This window comes from Nematolebias whitei, chromosome 2 (assembly GCF_014905685.2).
Source record: "Nematolebias whitei isolate Nwh7 chromosome 2, NemWhi1, whole genome shotgun sequence".
Lineage (NCBI taxonomy): Eukaryota > Metazoa > Chordata > Actinopteri > Cyprinodontiformes > Rivulidae > Nematolebias > Nematolebias whitei.
Window position 1 is genome coordinate 27,253,698 of NC_056499.1, and position 19,434 is coordinate 27,273,131.

The 19,434-nt window shown below is 40.2% G+C and overlaps 1 protein-coding gene across 1 annotated transcript; it reads right to left on the reverse strand.

Annotated features, from left to right (window-relative positions):
- Positions 1-546: 546 nt before the first annotated feature.
- On the reverse strand, positions 547-19,171 carry LOC119423666 (threonine--tRNA ligase 1, cytoplasmic). The gene is made up of 19 exons (XM_037691074.1): positions 18,838-19,171; positions 18,588-18,674; positions 18,300-18,487; positions 18,087-18,210; positions 16,403-16,527; positions 16,206-16,323; positions 16,029-16,093; positions 14,517-14,595; positions 14,222-14,368; positions 12,170-12,268; positions 10,229-10,395; positions 9,980-10,142; positions 9,125-9,262; positions 8,664-8,741; positions 8,470-8,570; positions 3,388-3,492; positions 2,918-2,990; positions 2,669-2,783; positions 547-755 (listed from the first exon to the last, which is right to left on the reverse strand). The coding sequence occupies exons 1-19, from the start codon at positions 19,159-19,161 to the stop codon at positions 607-609; spliced, it is 2,445 nt and encodes an 814-aa protein (XP_037547002.1). The 5' UTR covers positions 19,162-19,171; the 3' UTR covers positions 547-606.
- Between the last annotated feature and the right edge of the window lie 263 nt (positions 19,172-19,434).

The window sequence follows — 19,434 nt, forward strand, 5'->3', positions numbered from 1 at the left end:
CACAAAAAATAAAAAAGGGGGGTTGAATTGTCTGAAGCCACTGTATGCACCTGATCTGACCTTTATTGCTCAAAAGCAATTTTCAGCCGTCATTACTGATATTACCATTTCTTTATCCACTTAAGAGAAAATTGCTTTGGTATGACTATAATTTCCTGGGATGTTGTGTGTCACCACTAAAACAGCTGGTGTGATAACACATAATTCTTATAAAATGTGAACCTCTTCAGCAGGGGAAATTAGAAACAAACAAAAACACTTTTTGGGAATTTATTTATTTTTGTCCATGGGTTTTTCCACTAAGGCAGGTTTTTGTGAAAATAAGCATAATTTCCACGAGTACAGCTGTCACTGTCAATTCACTTTTCTTGGACTACCTGGAAAATATTTGACACTCACAACATGTGTAATACACTCATCTCTTTCTAGACATTTTTCTGGCCCCTTCTGATACAGATACCATCATGGATCATCACTTCGTTTCTGTCCAATTTACACAACCTATTTTTCCAAACCATCTTCACACGTGTCATCATCCACCTTTCACTGCTCCTTGTTCTGCGAAGGTTGAGGTAATCAAATGCTCTGCCTTGTTTGCCGTCTTCATCAGAACTCCTCCTCTGCGTTTCGACAGCGGGACTGTTTGAGCAGGGTCAGGCGAGCCTTCACCTCGGACACCGACAGCTCTCCGTGGACCTTGTTGTCCCTCGTGCGCACGTTGACGCTGTTAGTCATCTTCTCCTTCTCTCCGACAACTGCCAAGACAAGAACGACAACAGCTTGAGATAACACCACACACGCTCACACCACACAGCTACCCTAACACGGTCCCCGCTTTGTATCGCCGACTTTAACAACTGTGGGTGGTTAGCCAGCTTGGACGTCCATTTGCCTTGTAGTCGACTCATTATGGATGTTTATTTTGACTCAGTGAGCGTCTCATGGCACCTCTGATCACAGCTGAGCAGTTAAACACACTGTACCAGGTTCTCTCACGTGTCAGCCTGTTTACTATAATTCAGATATTTTCTACACCTAAAATAATCCTTTAAAAACACATTATTTGGGGGTTTTAGGGATTTTTATTTAGTGTTTCATTAGGTGAAATAAATCTGCAAGAGTTCATTAGTTTTTAATTTAAACTTCAGTAACAACATACAGTTTGACACAAAGTATTAAAATGATGTCTTTGATAATCTTTAATATACAAACCTATATTCTATTAAACTTTTTGACAATGCTGTTTTAGCACGTCCAGCATTTACATTATGATGCCAAACAATCAGTACACACAAAAAAATAAGATTTTGAATATTGCATTAATGAAAACTTACAGATAAGGGTCAATTAAGCCTGACGGTGGATAATTTAGAGATTGCAACTGGGAGAGGATCATCAAAGCTTCTTAAGTGTGATGAGGTCTAGAGATTTAATTAAAACGGTTGTAGAATAATGACTATGAATTTAAATTTTAAGTTCAATCTATTTTTTTCTTCCATCATTATTTTTAATTTTGGCTAATCACAATAAAGTATACAAACTATTAGTTAAATGCACTTAAAATAGGCTAAACTGAAAGTTGTGCATAAATAAAGCAGATATTGATCCAGATCAGTTGGAAACTACCAATTAGACAGTATTTTGTATCCTTATTGAAAAGAAAAATGCCAGTCTGGAAAGAAAAAAACTATATGAGCTATCAAACACAAAAAGTATATATATATATATATATATATATATATATATATATAAAGAAACACTACAGAGCCATGCAGATTACTTTATGTAACTTAGATGCATAATATTCATCCGGAACATGTTCGATTATCTCAGATCTGTTATCTGGCATGAATCCATTCATAGAGAGACTAAGATTTTTTTTTTATATAAGGAGACATCTTAAAACAGGTCCCGTACATTTACATTCAGTCTAAAACAGTCTCAATTACTGACGGACCACAGCGATTCTACAAGAAATTTAAATTTACATTCCTGCTTGATCAAATGTACATCTGAAAACTGCCACTGTTTTATATGTAACACACACCTAATTTAGTTTCATCACATTTGCTGCTGTTTGCAGTGCTTGATTATGTACAGTTGTCCCTCGTTTATCGTGGGGGATCCTTACACTGAAGCCCTGCGATAAGTGAAAAAACGCGAAGTAGGAATAGTAGTACTATTCATTTTAGTATTTATTTATATTATACATTTTTAAAGGTGTTTTAAACCCTTCCCACACTCTTGCAATATTCTGAACAATGCTTCTAAACGCTCTAAAAGAGCACAGCATGTTATGATTTCGGCTCTCTGCCTCGAGCTGCACTTTGCCTCCTGCCAGCGCTCTCGGCCACGCCCACTTCTCCGCTGCAGAGCGGAGTTCATAACACTCTGCAGGACAAAGCTTCTCCTGCATCTGTGGGCTGCACAAATGTGCAACAGGTTCTAAATAATTTAGAAATAATTTATTTTAAATACAAATTCCAAGCCAATTGTGCGGCTCATCCATCAATCAGCCAATTGTGTGTCGTGTCCAATCTTACTTTGAAAAACCACGATAGACGAGTTTGTGAAAAACGAACCACAAAGTAGCAAGGGACTACTGTGAATAAATAAAACTTTTTCAAGTACTTTCACTGTACTTGTCCTCAGCTCTGTAGGTCCTCACCAAGAATGAAGTTATACTGAGCCAACTGAGCATTTCGGATCTTCTTATTTAGAAGACAGCCAGAGTCCAGGTCAGCGTCTGCCATGAATCCAGCCTCTGTGAACTGCTTACACACCTGACAGGTTAAAACAAATTAAATCAATATAAAACACTGTATGTTCATTCTACATTTTATTTGAGTGCCTCAAATAATGTCTGCATTCACACATGTGCCAACATGTTCCTGTTATTGGGAAATTGAGCACATGCCTTCTTGGCGTAATCCTCACAGGAGGGGTTGACAGGCACCAGCATCACCTGACGAGGAGAGAGCCAGAGAGGCCTGTTGGAGGGACAGATGGGTTATAATGATGCTCAGTCATCACTCATGTAAATACAAAAACACTGCAGTCATTGTTTTTCTACCACATAAAGTAACTTCTAGGTGAAATCACAGTGTAGAGAGGATGCTCAAAGTAAAACTGTTGTACTGACAATACAGTGAATTGTTCTGTCATGCTGACACAAGGACATGCCGTTTAAATGGATTGCGACACAAAGACACTTATGAAAAGAGCAAAAAACATTTGTTGTGTAAAAAGGATTATGGGCTGTTAACATCTGAGCTTTAGGTAAAACTCCAGGACATCCTTGTAAAAGAGATTGATGATCTCAATGGATTTCTTCCTGGTAAAATAAAGTAATTTAAAAAAAAAATCTATTCACGAGCAGCTTCTCACCATTTCCCTGCATAGTTTTCTGTGAGAATTGCAATCATCCTTTCCACTGAGCCCAAGATGGCACGATGGATGATGACGGGTCGGGCTTTGTCATCACCGTCCTTTCTGTTTCACAGAAAACAAGCAAACAGAAAGAGAAACAATTCAAAGTAGGAAACAAATTTATGTTAAATGTCGATGTATGCAGTACAATCAGCTTTTGAAGGTAAAGGTTTAGGTAAAGATAAAAAAACAAACATTTTTTTTGTTTGACTTTAAAAGAGGCAGACTTTGTTGTGGATTTAAATGTCTTAGTGGTTCTTGATGCTTTCTGAACAAATCACTTTAAAAGTCTTAAGATCCTATTTACCGTGTGAATGTTTATGAAGCATTCACACTATTGTGATCCATTTTTCTTCTGCAATTTTTTAATGAGACTCTTGTCCCCCAGTTTTTCAAGCTATTTCAACAAATCATAGATCAAAACATTCAGCTCTTTCAGGACAATCCTGCTTTGACTTTTGATATTGGTGCAACTTTAGCTTTTTGAAATATTTAGCCTTTTCTGATGTTTTTTTTTTTCTCAAATAAAATGAAATGAGCTCATTTTACATCCTTCAGATCTTTAGATCTGTTTACAACCTTTTACTGCTTCTTTCACATTTTGTTCTGGTTCAGATTCTTTCAGCCTATTTGTGCAAATTTAAACATTTTTTAGTTAATTTCAGCTGTTTTTTCAGCTGTTTTGTGCTTCTTTAAGATTCTTTCTGTCAACTACAATATTTTTGTGCATCTTCTAACTTATTTTTACTAAATTCAGTTTATTTCCACAAATTTAAGCTTTTTCTACTATTTCAGCTACTATATAGCTGTTTTATGCTCATTTGATATTTTTCACCTAATTCCACATTTTTTGCACTCGTTTCAACTTTTTTCAGCCTAATTCAGCAAAAATGCGCTCTGTCCACTTCCTTGTAATTTAAGCTACCTTTCAGCTATTTTTTTTTTTTTTTTTGGCTAATTTCAGATTTTTTCCCCAGACAATTTCCCCATTTTTTGTGCACATTTCTGCTTCTTTCAGTCTAATTAGGCAAATGTGTTATGTTTTCTTCTGCTAATTTAAGCTTGGTAAATTATTTTCAGCAATATTTTTAGCTTTTTTTCCTGCTAATTTCAGCCGTTTTCAGAAAATGTCCACTTCTTTGCACTCATTTCTGCTTCTTTCAGCCTAAAAAAAACAACTTTGTTTTACTAATTTCAGCTTATTATCCTCTTTTCAGCTTATATCTGCTAGTTTCACTTCTTTCAGTTACTATTTAGCTGTTGTATGATCATATTAGCTTTTTCAGCAAATTTCAATTTTTTTGCACTCATTTAAACTTTTTTGAACCTAATTCAGCAAACATGTGCTCTCCACTTCTAGATGGGAATAGAGTTTTCTGTATGTTTTTATAGCCTTTTTTCAGCAAGTTTTTTTTTTTTTTTTTTTAGTTATTGCCAATTTCAGCTTTTTTCAGATAATTTCCACTTTTCTTGCTCATTTCTGCTTCTTTCAGCAAACTTGTTTTTTCTGCTTTCTTCTACTAATTTAAGCTTCTACTTTTTCAGCAAGCATTTTAGCATTTTTAGGTAATTTCAGCTGTAATTTTAGTTTTAGCTAATTTCCTAATTTTGTGCTCATTTATGCTTATTTAACCTTAATTCAGCAACTATGTGTTATTTCTGCTTTCTTCTGTTAACTTAGGCTTGTTCTTCAATTTCAGCTACATTTCAGCAAGTTTTTAAGTAATTTTAAAAGTTTTTCTGCAATTTCTTCAGCAATAAGCATGCACTCTGCATTTTTGCAGAAACACCATTTCTCTAGTTTAAACTGGTTCTTGGCAGAGTTATCTGTTAAGCATTGACACATTCATTGAGTTTGGGAGCCTTTAAATACCTGAATAATTCATAAACTACTGTTATATCAGTCTGCTCAAGATGGTGGGGGAGCTGGTGCCAATTTTTCAGCTGTACTTTGGTGAGAGGCAGGTACACCCTGTACAGATCACCAGCCCATCACATGAAGACAAACAACCTTTCACACCCTCACTCAAACCTAGGAACAATGTAGTCACCAGTTAACCTTAATTTGTGAGGAAAGTGGAGCACCTAGAGAAAACCCACACATGCACAGGGTCCTGGGAGAACATGCTCACTGCACACAGAAATACTGCGAACCTGCAACCTTCTTGCTGTGAGGCGACAGATCTAACCACTGCACCTCGGTGGCAACATGCAAACATTCTCAAGAATTAAAAAAAATAGTATTCCTTAAGGGAATACAAATCGCCCACAACCATTCATTTTATGATTAAAAGAAAAACATTAAATTAGAGAGGGTTTGGTTTGTAACGGACTGTAAATTAGTTAAAATTAATTTCCAAACTGTGTAGATTGTTTATATATGTTTGTCTGTTTGACTGTGTTGGTTGTAAATATATTGTTTTGATTTCATGTTATTTGTAGTTTTCAATTAGTGGGGTTTTTTTTGTACCTCACGGGATGCCATAGCTAATAAGGGCCAGCCTTATAAAAGCTGACAGCAATCAGTGCACTAATTAATGGATGAAGAACAACTGTCAACAGGACTCAAATGTTTGGTGTAAGGGAAACAAAGACAATCTATGCTTTGCATTCCCCCGGTGAAAGCAGCAAGGTACGTTTTGTTTGCATTATGAGCACATGTTTGTTTCTAAATGTTTGTATATATTTGAGTTTTCATGGTGAGCATGGTGATCCTGACGGAAGAGAAAATAAAGAACCTGGAAAAACACCCGTCGAGGCTGCGCTGAACCTTGTTCAAGACCTGGGGGGCTGCTACATGGTTAAATCCTGAAAATGTCATTATGTATAGAGGAGCAACAGCTTTTTGTTCGTTTGTTTGTTTTCTGAGGTCAACTTGCTGTGGTGGCCATCTTGAGTTGAGCTGACTTGAAAGGGTTGTCCATTTTAGAAGAAAATTCATCAACGACTGCACTCAATTACTTTCAGAGAGGTTTTTTTTGGAAGACATTTTATTAAGACAATAGACAAATGTACGGAGCCCCGGAGGGGACGGGGGGGATTTTTTTCTTTTGCATTCTCACGCAGAAATTTTGCGTTCACTCGCAAAAATTTTGTGTTCACTCGCAATACTGTACTGATAGTGCTACCTCACAGACAAAAGCAACAATGGAACAGACACCCATATTTGAGGTTCATGCAGGAGTTTGTGACTTGGCACTAAATAAACTGAATTGAATTGAACTTTGAAATCAGCCTTAAATATAAGGATATCCAGTGTGTGCTGCAGTGCTAAAATTAGTTTTACGTTGGATATTTCATGTTCATGCTCCGTGGATTCAGAGCTTCCTCGTTCAAGTAGACGCAGAGATTCTGATTTCAGTCAGCTGCTCTCAAGTCTGTCCCTCCTCCGAGGAGCAATGGTTCTCTTAGGGACCGTCAACAAATGACTGTATTTTCAGAGTATTTGTCAAAGCAGCACCATGTATCATAAGTTTTCTCAGTATATTTCTGCATGGTAATAAATCATGAATTTTCTCACCATTTAAAATCCAAAAGAACAAGGTGGCACTTGCATTTCAAAAGTACTGTAACTTTCTTTTAAAGCATCAAAGTTCATGCTCAATCATTCAGGTATAAAATACAGTAATGGTCAGTCAGGTCATCTGGACAGTTTCCTTTTGTGGAAAGACGTTTTGCCCTCCATTCGGAGGGCTTCACCAGCAAAACCAGCAAACTGGTTGGTCCACTAAAGGAGTGTACTGCTTAGTGGGGAAAACGGTTCACTTGGGACTCCTCAGACTGATGAAACCTTCCAGAAGTGTGTGCTTAGTGTGTTTTTAGTTAACGTTTTTATTAGTTCATATCTTAGATCTTATTACCGTTTTTCTTTTACACGCATTTTAATACTTTTGTTGGATGTAACTGCGACCCTGTGTACACAATTTCGTTCCACCACATGCACCACATGTGGTGCGAATGACAGATAAAGAATCTTGAATCTTTGAATCCTTGAATGAACTTTTTATGCTTTAAAAGAAAGTTACAGTACTTTTGAAATGCAAGTGCCACCTTTGTTCTTTTGGATTTTAAATGGTGAGGAAAATCCAAGATTTATTACCATGCAGAAATATACTGAGAAAACTTATGATACATGGTGCTGCTTTGACAAATACTCTGGAAATATATGTCAACATGTATAACACTGTTCAGACCAAGCTCATTAGCCTGGTAATTTGTTGACGGTCCCTAAGAGAACCATTGCTCCTCGGAGGAGGGACAGACTTCAGAGCAGCTGAAGGAAATTAGTCTCTCTGCGTCTACTTGAACGAGGAAGCTCTGAATCCACGGAGCACGAACGTGAAATATCCAGCGTAAAACTAATTTTACCAGTGCAGCACAGACTGGATATCCTTAAATTTAAGGCTGATTTCAAAACTAAACTCCATTAAATCATGTCATCTGGACCAGTTTCTTTGAGGGAGGAACATGATGTCTGTGAAGTATTGCGAGGGAACACAAAAGTAAAAAAAAAAATCCCCCATGTCCCCTCCGGGGCTCCGTACAAATGAACACGCGCACAAAAACAAACCATATCACCCACCTTTAAGCAGAGGGCAATAGAAATGTTTAAAAATCTTCAAACGACTGGAAAACTATAGATCAAGACCATTTGATGAATTCTAAGAAAGCCCAAGTTCTTGGAACCAGAGTATAAAGAAATGAAGGACCGCTCATTTAGCAGTGCTGTGCTACAGTTTCACAAACAAGATAAAGGCTTCCTGTCCTTCCCCGACTTCAAATACACCCCTTTTCTCCTCGGTACTCATCTATAGTGCTTCTCTTTCCAGCATACCACTCACAAACTAAAACATGAAGCTTAGTGCTGTACTGAAAGTGAATCATTTTTCCTTCCTGGGACTGTTTATTGACGTTCCTGGTGCTCAGCGAGCTCAAATTTGCATACATCTCATTACCTGTAAAAAAACCATCTCATCCAATCCTCGGCACAACAAAGTGCACAAACTCAGCAGTGTGGAAGCGTTTGATTAGGTGACTCACCCCACAAAGGTCAGGTTGAAGCGAATAGGCAGCTGGAAGTCGAGCTGAATGGTTGCACACTGGTGGTAACGTCCAATTGCATCTTTGATCTTAATGTCAATCTGCAACAGCGCAGGAAAAAACATTAATCCAGATCTTTCAAGACCTCAAGCTGACTTTATGTTTCGCAGAAAGTATTAAAAATATATTCCAACCTTGGGACCATAAAACGCCCCGTCTCCAGGGTTGAGTTTCCATGGCTCCCCAAACTCATTCAGGCTGTTTTCAAGTTGCTGTCAAACATTGAATTTTATTTTAACTCAAAACAACAAGAGTCATGCTTAAACACACAGCTCATTTTTTGTTGCCTAATGTCCTATTATTTTCATTTTAAATGGCATCTGATGTAACATACAGCCAAGAACCTAAATAAAGCATGTTGAGTAATGACTGGCTGAAAATACCACCTACAAAAATACAGGGAACTGGACGTGACTCAGATGTGAATGTGATACAAGTGGATGAGCACATGCATGGCAGAGAGCCAGCTTCTTCTCAACAGGAGTAATTATTTATCCAAACAGAGGACTGCAGTCTCCCACACACAGGTCAGACCTTAGCATCAAGACGGAGTTCACTTTTACAAGCTGTAAGCAGGATTCACAGGTCGACGTACCTTCTCAGCCTGGTTCCACACAGCGACGTCACCCAGAAACTTCTCCGGACGAGTCGAGAGATGAAGCTGGAAGGAGAATCCGAACACGTCGTAAACGCAGCGGAGGAAGTCCAGGCAACCCTTCATCTCCGTCTCAATCTAGATGAAAAAATGGTAATAGTACTTAATTCAAGATAACTCATTAAAATAGGTCAAAGTTCATGCTCGGTAATCCAGGTTAAAAAAAAAAATCCAACAAAGTTAAGTCAGATCCTCTGGACGGTTTCTTTGTTTTGAAACGTTTCGTCCTTCATCCAAAGGACTTCATCAGTCCGAGGAGCCACAACAAACTATGTCCCATAAGTGGCCCACTCACATAGTGGACCAACCAGTTTTATGGTGATAAGACGGTTTCTGGAGTCCACCCTCTCCCCTGTCGACTCCTCTGAGGCAGCCATAGCCAAAGTGGTTCAAAACGTCAAAGGTGAAGATGAAGGATGAAACATTTCAACACAAAAACCATCAAGAGGACCTGACTTAACTTTGTTGGATTTTCTACCTGGATTATTGAGCATGAACTTTGATGTTCTGAACCATTTTGGCTATGGCTGCCTCAGCGAAGTCAACGGGGGAGAGGGTGGACTCCAGAAACCATCTTATCACCATAAGACTGGCTGGCCCACTATATGTGAGTAAGCCACTTATGGGACTGAGTTTGTTGTGGCTCCTCAGGCTGATGAAGCTCTTTCGATGAAGGATGAAACATTTCAACTTAAAGAAATCGTGCAGAGGACCTGACTTAACTTTGTTGGATTGTTAAAATAGGCTTTAATTTACAAAAACTAAAAACAGAAACAATAAAAGTGCAGGTGAGACCTGATCCATCGTGCAGAAAACATGAGCGTCATCCTGCTGGAAGCGGCGCACTCTGGTCAGCCCCGTTAAGGTGCCCGACAGCTCGTTCCTGTGGAGGACCCCGAAGTCAGCCAGCCTCAGAGGGAGCTCCCGCCACGAGCGAGGCCTGTGGCTGAACATCAGGCTGCAAGACGACAGAGCATTAAAGTGCATCCCATGGTGACAGCTTTGATTTGGGAGACAATATTTCTTTACAAAAAATGTTTTTACCAGTGGCCGGGGCAGTTCATGGGCTTCAGAGCAAAGACGTCTTCTTCCACGGGGAAGGAGAACATGTTTTCACTGTAGTGCTGCCAGTGACCAGATGTCTCCCACAGCTTGCTGTTATAGATGTTGGGGGAGGCTACTTCCTGAAAGCCTCTTCTCCAGTACTCATCCTAAAGAAAAACAACCAAAGCAGAGAAGCTAAACGTTCTGTGCAATAAGTACTTGACTGAGCAGAACCGTGACGCTGGAGCACAAAACCTGAAGCCACTGCAATAAAAAAAAAAAACCATCTTGCAAGCTTTTTTTTTAGTCATTTGACACGCTTAAGCAAAAAAACATGCAACAGCCTGTTGAGCTGTGTTGCAGCCAACAGGAGAAGGCTGGAAGGATCTCTGCAAATATGTGAAACTGTGACAAACAGGAGAGAGAAAGAATGCATGCTCAGTCAGCTATAACTAAATATTATTTAGCAGGAAACAAAACAAGAGTTTCAGAGCCTCATTTGAGCGTTCACTTCAAACACCATGCAGTCAGCAGCTGGAGGTCTCAGCACTCAACGTAAGGTGATATGCTGGAGTGAAAAGCAGAGTTTACTGGTTGTTGGTTTTTTGGGGTTTTTTTTTCAAAGTGATAGCAGACTTGCGTAACGTGATAATGATCTTGCACCATTTCTCCTCCCAGAATGGTCTGAACTGTGGGTGTGTTGTGAAAGCTTTCAAGATGTCAATTTTGTAAAAAAAAAAAAAAAAAAAAAAAAGATCCCTGTAAAGCCACTGAAACTCATCCAAGCAGCTCAAGTAACTGAAGATTTAAGTTCTAGCACCACTTGCACAAACATTTTTCACTTCAGTTTCCACCGTTAGATCTACAGTCCTGCATATCTGAGTCCATTGTTGTTCATAATTTTCAGTTTGTTGCAGGTAATTTATTTAGTAAAATTTTGGTCCGTACTGAGACAATCTGCTATGATCAGGACTGGACCAAGACTTTCCATCTCTCGGGTGTGAACTTAAACTTCTGGACTCTTGGATTCTCATTGGCGTTGTCCTTGGCCATTCCCAACACCCATCGAGAGTGTTTATGGATCTCACCGGAGGGAACTGGCTGATTATTCCATCCTTATCAGAACTCGGTGTCTCTGGGAGTGTCCTTGGACACTCTCACCGCCCTTGTCGTCCTCCCCGTGGAATGTCTACGTCACCATGTGTTTGCATGTGTTTTTTCCCATTATCAGGGTCTTTCTTCTCAGCCAAGAAGACAGGATTTTTTTGCCTCCAAATCCTACGTGTTCACTTTCACTACTTTTTTGTCTGTCTAAACAGGTCTTATCTGTCTAAATAAAGGTTGAATGAATGAAAAAAATCTGAACATAGATGTTCTGTTGCCTCCCAGTGAGAGGTCTGCATTACAATGAAGTGGCAATCACCAGCAGCACACAGGAAGTAGCCTGAGCCTCATGGACTCAGATTGTTTGTGCATCCCTGTAGTGTTTCATTTTCAGAATTATAACTGCTGCCCACAGGAGAAATTGAGTAAAATCTAGAATAAAAACTGGAATTCTTTGAAGGAATGCACATTCCCCACAGTCTTACATATCAAAGTTTAAAACAAAGGTCCCTCTCCCGCTATCTGTTTGCACTCAGACTATGTGATGGGGATGACCCTCTGCTACTACTACACCAAATTTTAGCTCATTATTTGCATCAACGACTGAGTTATAGCCACATTTGTGTTTGCTGAGGTTGATTAGCTGTGGTGGCCATCTTGAATTAGACTGACTCTGAAAGTTAATCAGTTGTTGGCGTGCATTCATAGATTACTTTCAACGAGTTTCATCAGAATCTGTCCAGTGGTTCAAAAGATGCTTCGCTAACAGACAGACAGACAAATAGACAATAATAAAGATGGACACAGGCAGTGCCATGATGAAGGTTCAGCTCGTACCCTGATGAACTCTGTGAGCGTGTTGTAGATGTAGGCTCCACGCGGCATGAAAAAGCAGCTGCCGGGGCTGAGATCGTGGAAGAAGAACAGCTCCTGATCCTGTGGAGGGAAGACAAAGACGTCTTTTTAATGACTTCTCATCTAATCTACAGGTACAACCAGGAACTCTTCTGCACACAGCAGGGCATTATCCAGTCGTCTCTCACTCTCTCGCTCGCATACACAGAGTTCTCACAAGACGGAGCCGTTTTCTCATTAAGGTGAGCCGGATCAAACTCAACAGAATGTGTCGTAATAATGATGGAAATGTAGCTCAATTTGACTAATCAGGCTTTGAGGTCGCGCTTTCTCCCACTTCAGCATATTTACTCGATCCGAGACCAATTAAAAGCTAGTTAGTTATCAAATGAAAAGGTTCGACTCAGGAACGTGCCAACGAGCAGCATCTTTAACACAACGTGCTGCTCTCACCACCACCTTCCACCTACATCTGGGAGTCGACAGCATCATCTCCACACTGGCATTTCATACGGGACTTAATAGGTGGTGACTGAGGTGCTGCCTGCTGGGGAACCAGCTGGAGCGCTCTGGTGATTCAGAGATGTCCCAAGTGTGTCCGTAAGAGGGAACACAGTGCCCTCAGCTGGTTTGTAGCAGCAAGAGGCAACATCATGGTGACTGTGGTGTGAAAACCTGCACCTTCATCACTGGTTTCAAACTAAAGTCAGGCCTACGTGGTTTATAAACCTATTATTGAGAGGAGAAAATGTATTTAGATGTGGTGCGTGTGTATTCTTAGCTTTGGTCTGAGCATTTAAATATTTTTTTAAACCATGGCACATGGTCCCTCGGTAATTGGTGATTCGACCTTCGTGGACTCGCTCTTTTGCGGTTTTTCAAAGCAAGACTGTACACTAGAAAAAAATTTGGACACAGCACATGATTGTCAACTTTAATATTACTCACGTGATTGGGACAGTACTGGATACTGTACAGTAAAAAGTTTACGAAAAAATAAAATACTTCGGACAGGCGCAGCCATTGTGTAGTTTTCTATCAATAACCCTACACTGCATCTCCACTCATAACAACTACATTTCCCAGAAGCCAACAGGGCTCCACCCAGAAGCCCCATAGCCTTCTGCTGAAATACTAGAGGGAACGTTTTGATCTGATCGGAAAAAGTTTGGTGCTTATTCATTCAGTGACTTCGGCGCCCAGCAGATGCAGAGAGCCACAAGGAACCCACCATGAACCGGACTAGAACTGGAGCAAAACAGGACCTCCAGACCCATCGGTGAATCTGAGAGCTGCTAGCCAGCCCACAATGACCTCAGAGTGGGGACGCTCCGTCGTAGGTCCGGCACTCTTCCTGGAGCCCACTGGGACGTTTTTCTATCCAGACTAGGACTCAATCGGACCACCGTCTGGTCCCACGCCGGCCACAAAGGTCCGGTTCCTACCAAAATGCGCTTCGGCGCTCAAGGGCTGCACAGAACTGGACTAGAAATGGTGCAGAACCCAGACTCATCTGTGAACCCAAGAGCTTCTAGCATGAGGACCCCTGAGCGGGAACGTGCCGCCCATAGGTCTGGCACTCCCTCTGGAGCCCACTGCCACTACCCCGAGCCCGAGAGCCGACCAGCAGGGTAGGTCCGCCGAAACGGAACCAAGTCGGACCGGAATGAGCCGCTGTCGTTTTGTCGAGCAGTTGAGTAAAATTTAGTAGCTACATTTATGCATGTTGATAAAATTATGTAGGTTTAATAGTTTAGAACATTGTAAGAGTGTAGGAAGGGTTTCTAAAGCCTTATATATAAATATAATGTTGCTACTTCGCAAATTTTCTCTTATTGTGGAGGAGTCCGGTACGTAACCCCCACAATAAACGAGGGACTTCTGTGTTGTCATCTTTTGCAAAATCTTTTTTAAAAAAGTCAATGGTTAAGGTGCACAATTCAAAAAATAAATAATTTCACAATGAAACTCAGCCTCATTTTCAGTCCTCTACCTGCAGACAGGGCTGAAATGTGCATGCCTACACGGACTCACTTTGCCGATCTTGCGATGGTCTCTGCTCTTAGCCTCCTCCTGAAAACGTTCCCACTCCTTCAGCATCTTTGAGTCTGGGAAGGAAATCCCATAGATCCTCTGCAGTGTCTCCATGTCGGAGCGGCCCTCCCAGTACGTGGAGGAGTTCTGATGACGGAGGCAGAAAGAAAGTTTCAACCCCAAGTGTCTTGGGATTTAAAAAAAAAAATCTTATGAACTTATATCTTTGCACAGCATTGATACGTTTGGGTTTTGTGGTTTGGAACATTAAAGCAAAGATTTAGACCAGGAGTACCTTATAAATCTTCATGGCCTTGATTTTACCCGTGTGTCTGACATGAGGACCTCTGCACAGATCGATCAAAGGCCCACATCTATTGAAGGATTCAGAGTTTCAGGAATTAGTGTTACAAAAAGTCAAAGGAAAATGTGATGTCATTATTTTACAGGGATGCTTATTACTTGCTGCCTTTCATGACAAGGTTTTAAATTGAGATCACCTCATGTTGAGAAACAAGAGTTGTAGCCATTTTGGTCAAACGTCATAAGTAATGTTTTGTGTGATCTCATGAGATAAAGATGTTGTTTTGTTTTTCCATTTAAGAATCTCCCATAGTAGAGACTATTACAATCAACAAATGTTACAATCACTGCAACTCAAAACCTCACAAATATAAAAAGAACAATGTTGACTCCAATCATTCCTAAACATCGTCACAAAAAAGGGGAAAAAACTGTCTGACTAATTTTTTTCATTTCGGGAGACATAAAATGACTCACTGCACTAAACATTGTATGGAAACATACAGTGCTGACATTGTGATGACATTATTATTATTATTATTATTGAGATGTTCCAACTAATTTTAGTCCCAATCTCATGTATATGTTGAATCATGATAGTATTTGATCTATTATAACTCCCAGCAGTTTGGCTTCTTTAACTTGTTTTATTGGTTGTCCATTTAAAGAAATATGGAACATTTGAGTTAGTTTGACAGAATGTTTAAGCTCAACACCATACACTTTGCTTTTCCAACATGTTCAGTTTTAACCTGTTCATCACTCGCACAGAAAGAGACTATAGTTCTTGTTGTAGCACCTTATTTACCCGATCCAAACTATCAGAAGATACATATAGTTGTATCATCTGCATATACAGCTATGAATGCCTTACTCAATGCACATGGCATGTCATTTACAAAAATACTATACAGCAGAGGACCGAGGAGGCTGCCTTGTGGAATTCCACATGTAAGTGTTACAAAGTATGAATAGATACACACTGTTTCCTGTTACGGAATGACTCATGAAGTTGATGGTTGATTTTTGAAAGCCATAAGCTTATAGCTTTATAAGTAAAAGATCATGGTCAACAATATCAAAAGGCAATGATTATCAATATCAATTATTATTCCTTCAACGTTTCATTAAAATCTGTCAACAGTTTCATGAGATATTTTGTTAACGGACTGACAGGGTCAACTGCAAATGGGAAATGACAATTTAAAAAAAAAAAGCACAATCTGTTAGTGCCTGGGATCAGTCTCCGCTACTAAAATACTACATTTTAGGTCAATATCTGTAACATTCACTGAGTTACATATATATTTTTAATCCGATGGCTTTGGCAGCCATCTTGAATCAAATTGACTAAAAGTTCATCTGTTGTAGGTGTACATCCAGTGATTACTTTCTGCATTTCATCAAAACTTGTCCCGTAGTTTGAGACAACAGACACACAGACAGTAAAGTCTATCCTACTCGATCATCACTCAACATAATCTCCAAAACGTAAGCATCTTACCTGTAGACAGTGGTAGTAGGAGTCGTAACTTTTTCATTCAGAATGCGGCACTTAAACTTGTTGTACTAGAAGAAAACGTGAATGTAAACAAAATATTTTCACGTGGACACATTTTAAAACGCAGCCGTGCGTCGCGGGTCAGGCTGAGAGCAGACGTCCATCCTTCGTTAAGCTCACCTTAAACATCTCCAGCAGGGTCTGCTTGGTGATCTCCAGCCTCTCGAAGGGCTGCTTCTCCTTCACCACAGCCTTGCACAGAGTCTCCAGGTCTCCAAACTCCATGCTGGACACGGACCTGGAAACAGCCAGCACGTTCAAGTGTGTGGACCGTTCTGCTCGTCATGATTCACATGAAGATCCTTGCATTTACTCACTTCTGTTCATCCAGGAACATGTCGTAGTAGAAGCCGTCCTCTATGGGGGGGCCGTAACACAAACAGCCTCCATAAAAGCGCTCCATCGCTTCCCCCAGGATGTGAGCACTGGAGTGCCAGTACACCTGAGAGAGAGGCGAAGACATGCGGTGACGCCTCACGGTCTGAGATCACACTCTCTAATGTTTCTGCGCAAATAAAACATGAAACTGTCCCAGATTCAAAAACAACAGCAAGGACGAGCAAAACAAGAGGAGCTAAATTATTACAGGTTGACATTTTTTATGAAGAGCAGTCCATCCTGTCAGGATTTGTCATTTTCTTCAGGACAGAGTTCAGTTTGGGGCGGTAATGTTTTATTTGTCCCCATAATTTGCAGCAGGAGCTACAATAAAGTTAAAATCAAACTTATTTACAGCTTTTTTTTTGAAGGGGAGGCAAAAGAAACTTGGGAGATCAAAGTCCAGGTTTTGCTCTTATGAGCGTAAATTTAGACAAATTCCAGGCATTTTGTTTGAAAAGTTTGGACAAGCACATTCAACTTTATATATCAAAACAAATCAGGAAACGGAAGGAGAAATAGATCTAACAGAGGAAGAGTGGAGAACAATCTGGGAGTATCAGTGGAAATGTAGCAGCTCACTGAGATGGACGGAGTTTGGGTGGAAAAGTTAGATAAGATACTTTACTACACCTTACCAAAAACCACACTATAAAAAAGTAACTCTCCTGCTTGCTGGAGAAACTGTGGAAATAAAAGTGCAAATCATTTCCATATTTTTGGGACTGTCAAGTAATTAAAAGTTACTGGAAGGAGACACAAGATATTATTGGAAGTCAACTGGCTCTAGAAAATAAAGTTTTGTTTTTTGGACTCATGCCTGAAGGATGGTCAAAGATAGACAAATAATATTTTATTAGTGGCGTGCAAAAAAGCTCTAAAAAAATTGACTTTCACCGGAGAGCCCAACGTTGAACATCACAACGGACATATACAGGATGGAGAGAATAACTGCAGAAGTAAACGACGAGAAAGACCGGTTTACTTGACGCTGGAAGAAAGGGACAGTTTATATAAACTCACACAGAACAGATCTGGACTTAACAATTTCTGAATGATAACAAAAACCACTTTCACTCCTTTTGTGTTATTATTTATGTTGTGTTCCCCCCTTTTTTTTAAAGGGCATTTAAATGGATATTTTACTAATAATTGAAGTGGATGTACATACATGTTATATATGTTTATAAATGTCAATAAAAATGTATAAATAAATAAAAAACAAGTAAAGTTTGGACAGTATCGTTATTAAAAGAATTTTCTTTGCAGCCCTGCTTGTTGTTCAGGATCTCTGCTGGTGGACTGATTATTGAGAAAGTGTCTCTGAAGAGTTGAAAAATCATCCTGGAGCCGTCCAAACTATTTCACATCTTTGTGTTAGTTGTTCACTCCTGAATAAAACTATAAATGGCCCTGAAACTATACCCAATCTGACAAGAGGAATCCCGTTTCTCCTTTCTCATCATTAGTTTTTATGGCGTTTGGAAACTCTTTGATATATCTCACATCAAAAGGTAAAAATACTGCTGAATCAAGCAAACCTTTTGTAAAATGAGTTTTGGTTAACTCTGCACAGATTTCTTTTATTGTTAAAATGCTCTGACGGGCGATCAATGTACTCACGGCTTGAGCATCTTCGTGGTCAAAGTGCAGGATCTGAAGAGAGCAGTCCTGCTCAAGAGGTCTGTCCAGATCCCAGAGCTCCCCGTCCACTTGAGAAATCACCGCAGTGTCAGCCAGACTCTGGCTGGAACAACAAGAGCATCACAGCTCTGTCAAAATAAACCCTTCTCTGATGGAAGTGCATTTCCATCATTTGAGGTAAAACTTGCTCACCTTATGCTAGAAGCCACCTGATACGGTGTGGTAACCCAAGACTTGCCCGGTACTTTCCGTCCATCTGGCAGCGCCACGGTGATGGGTTTGCTGTTTGAAGCTCTCTTTGCCAGCAGGGCATCGCTCTCCTCCTTCAGCTTTTCATACAGACTGAGGCGCTCAGCAATATATCCAGGCCAGGGATTCAGCTTCAGCGTAATAAACAAACAAACAAACCGCCATCACTGTCAAAACACCGTACTGATATTTGTAGTCTGCAACAAATTAATATCACGGTGCAGTGTTCACCTCCTTCAAGCCTCCATGTGATGTTTGCCCCTTCTCTTTTCTCTCCTTCTTGTTCCTGTCGGCTTCTTTTGTGTCTGGGGTTGACGCCTGTCGTTTCACAAAGAAAAATAAGTCTCATCTTTCTCTCCAAAGCCACATTAGTAACAGGACAAGCATTCAAAGGGTGAACTGAGTGGGACAGTTATTTTTGGAAATGTGGGTGTCACTTGAAGGAGCCTTTACCATTTAAAGCCCTGGTTTTTATATTTACCCTGTTCTCCGCTCGGTTGTTTATCTGCCGCTGTTTGGTGGTGTTCTTCTCCGGAGGTTTGCCCGCTCTAACGGGGAGCTCTGTACGTCCCTGCGCCTCCTTCTCCTGCACCAGCTCCGCCTGCAGACCCCGTCGGAGGTGCAGCAGCCGGTACCTGAGCTTCTCGTTCTCCGCCCGCAGGCTTTCGAGCTCCGGGCTTATGGCTGCCTCGCTCGCGGCGGTAAGATTCCCGCTCAGTCCGTCCCGAAGGCCGGAAATTTCCCTGCTTAGGAGCCGAATCTGCTCCTCCTGAGCGGCCAGACGTTCAGCCAGGCACTCCGCCATCTTTAAATGACCGAGTGACGGCCTACTTCCGGTGGGGAGTTTTGTGTGGGGGAAAAAAATAAAGCTTTGACTAAAAATAAACAATTTTTATCAAATTTATTTTGGTATGCAAGTAAATAAACTACTTTTTTTTTTTTTTACAGAATTGTTCTCAATTAAACAAATATAATGCTGCTATTAAACTGTCATGTTTTAAACGTTTTATGACTAATTAGCAATTTGGGACCCATTTTTGTATTTTACTAATGGCCGTTTAATTACATATTATTGTTT

Excerpts from the sequence above, each read along its gene's own strand:
- LOC119423666 (XM_037691074.1), bottom strand. The coding sequence starts at position 19,161 with ATGGCGGAGTGCCTGGCTGAACGTCTGGCCGCTCAGGAGGAGCAGATT. Across the intron at positions 18,211-18,299 it reads CAGGTGGCTTCTAGCATAAG|CCAGAGTCTGGCTGACACTG; the intron begins GTGAGCAAGTTT and ends TTGTTGTTCCAG. Across the intron at positions 8,571-8,663 it reads GGGCGTTTTATGGTCCCAAG|ATTGACATTAAGATCAAAGA; the intron begins GTTGGAATATAT and ends GCGCTGTTGCAG.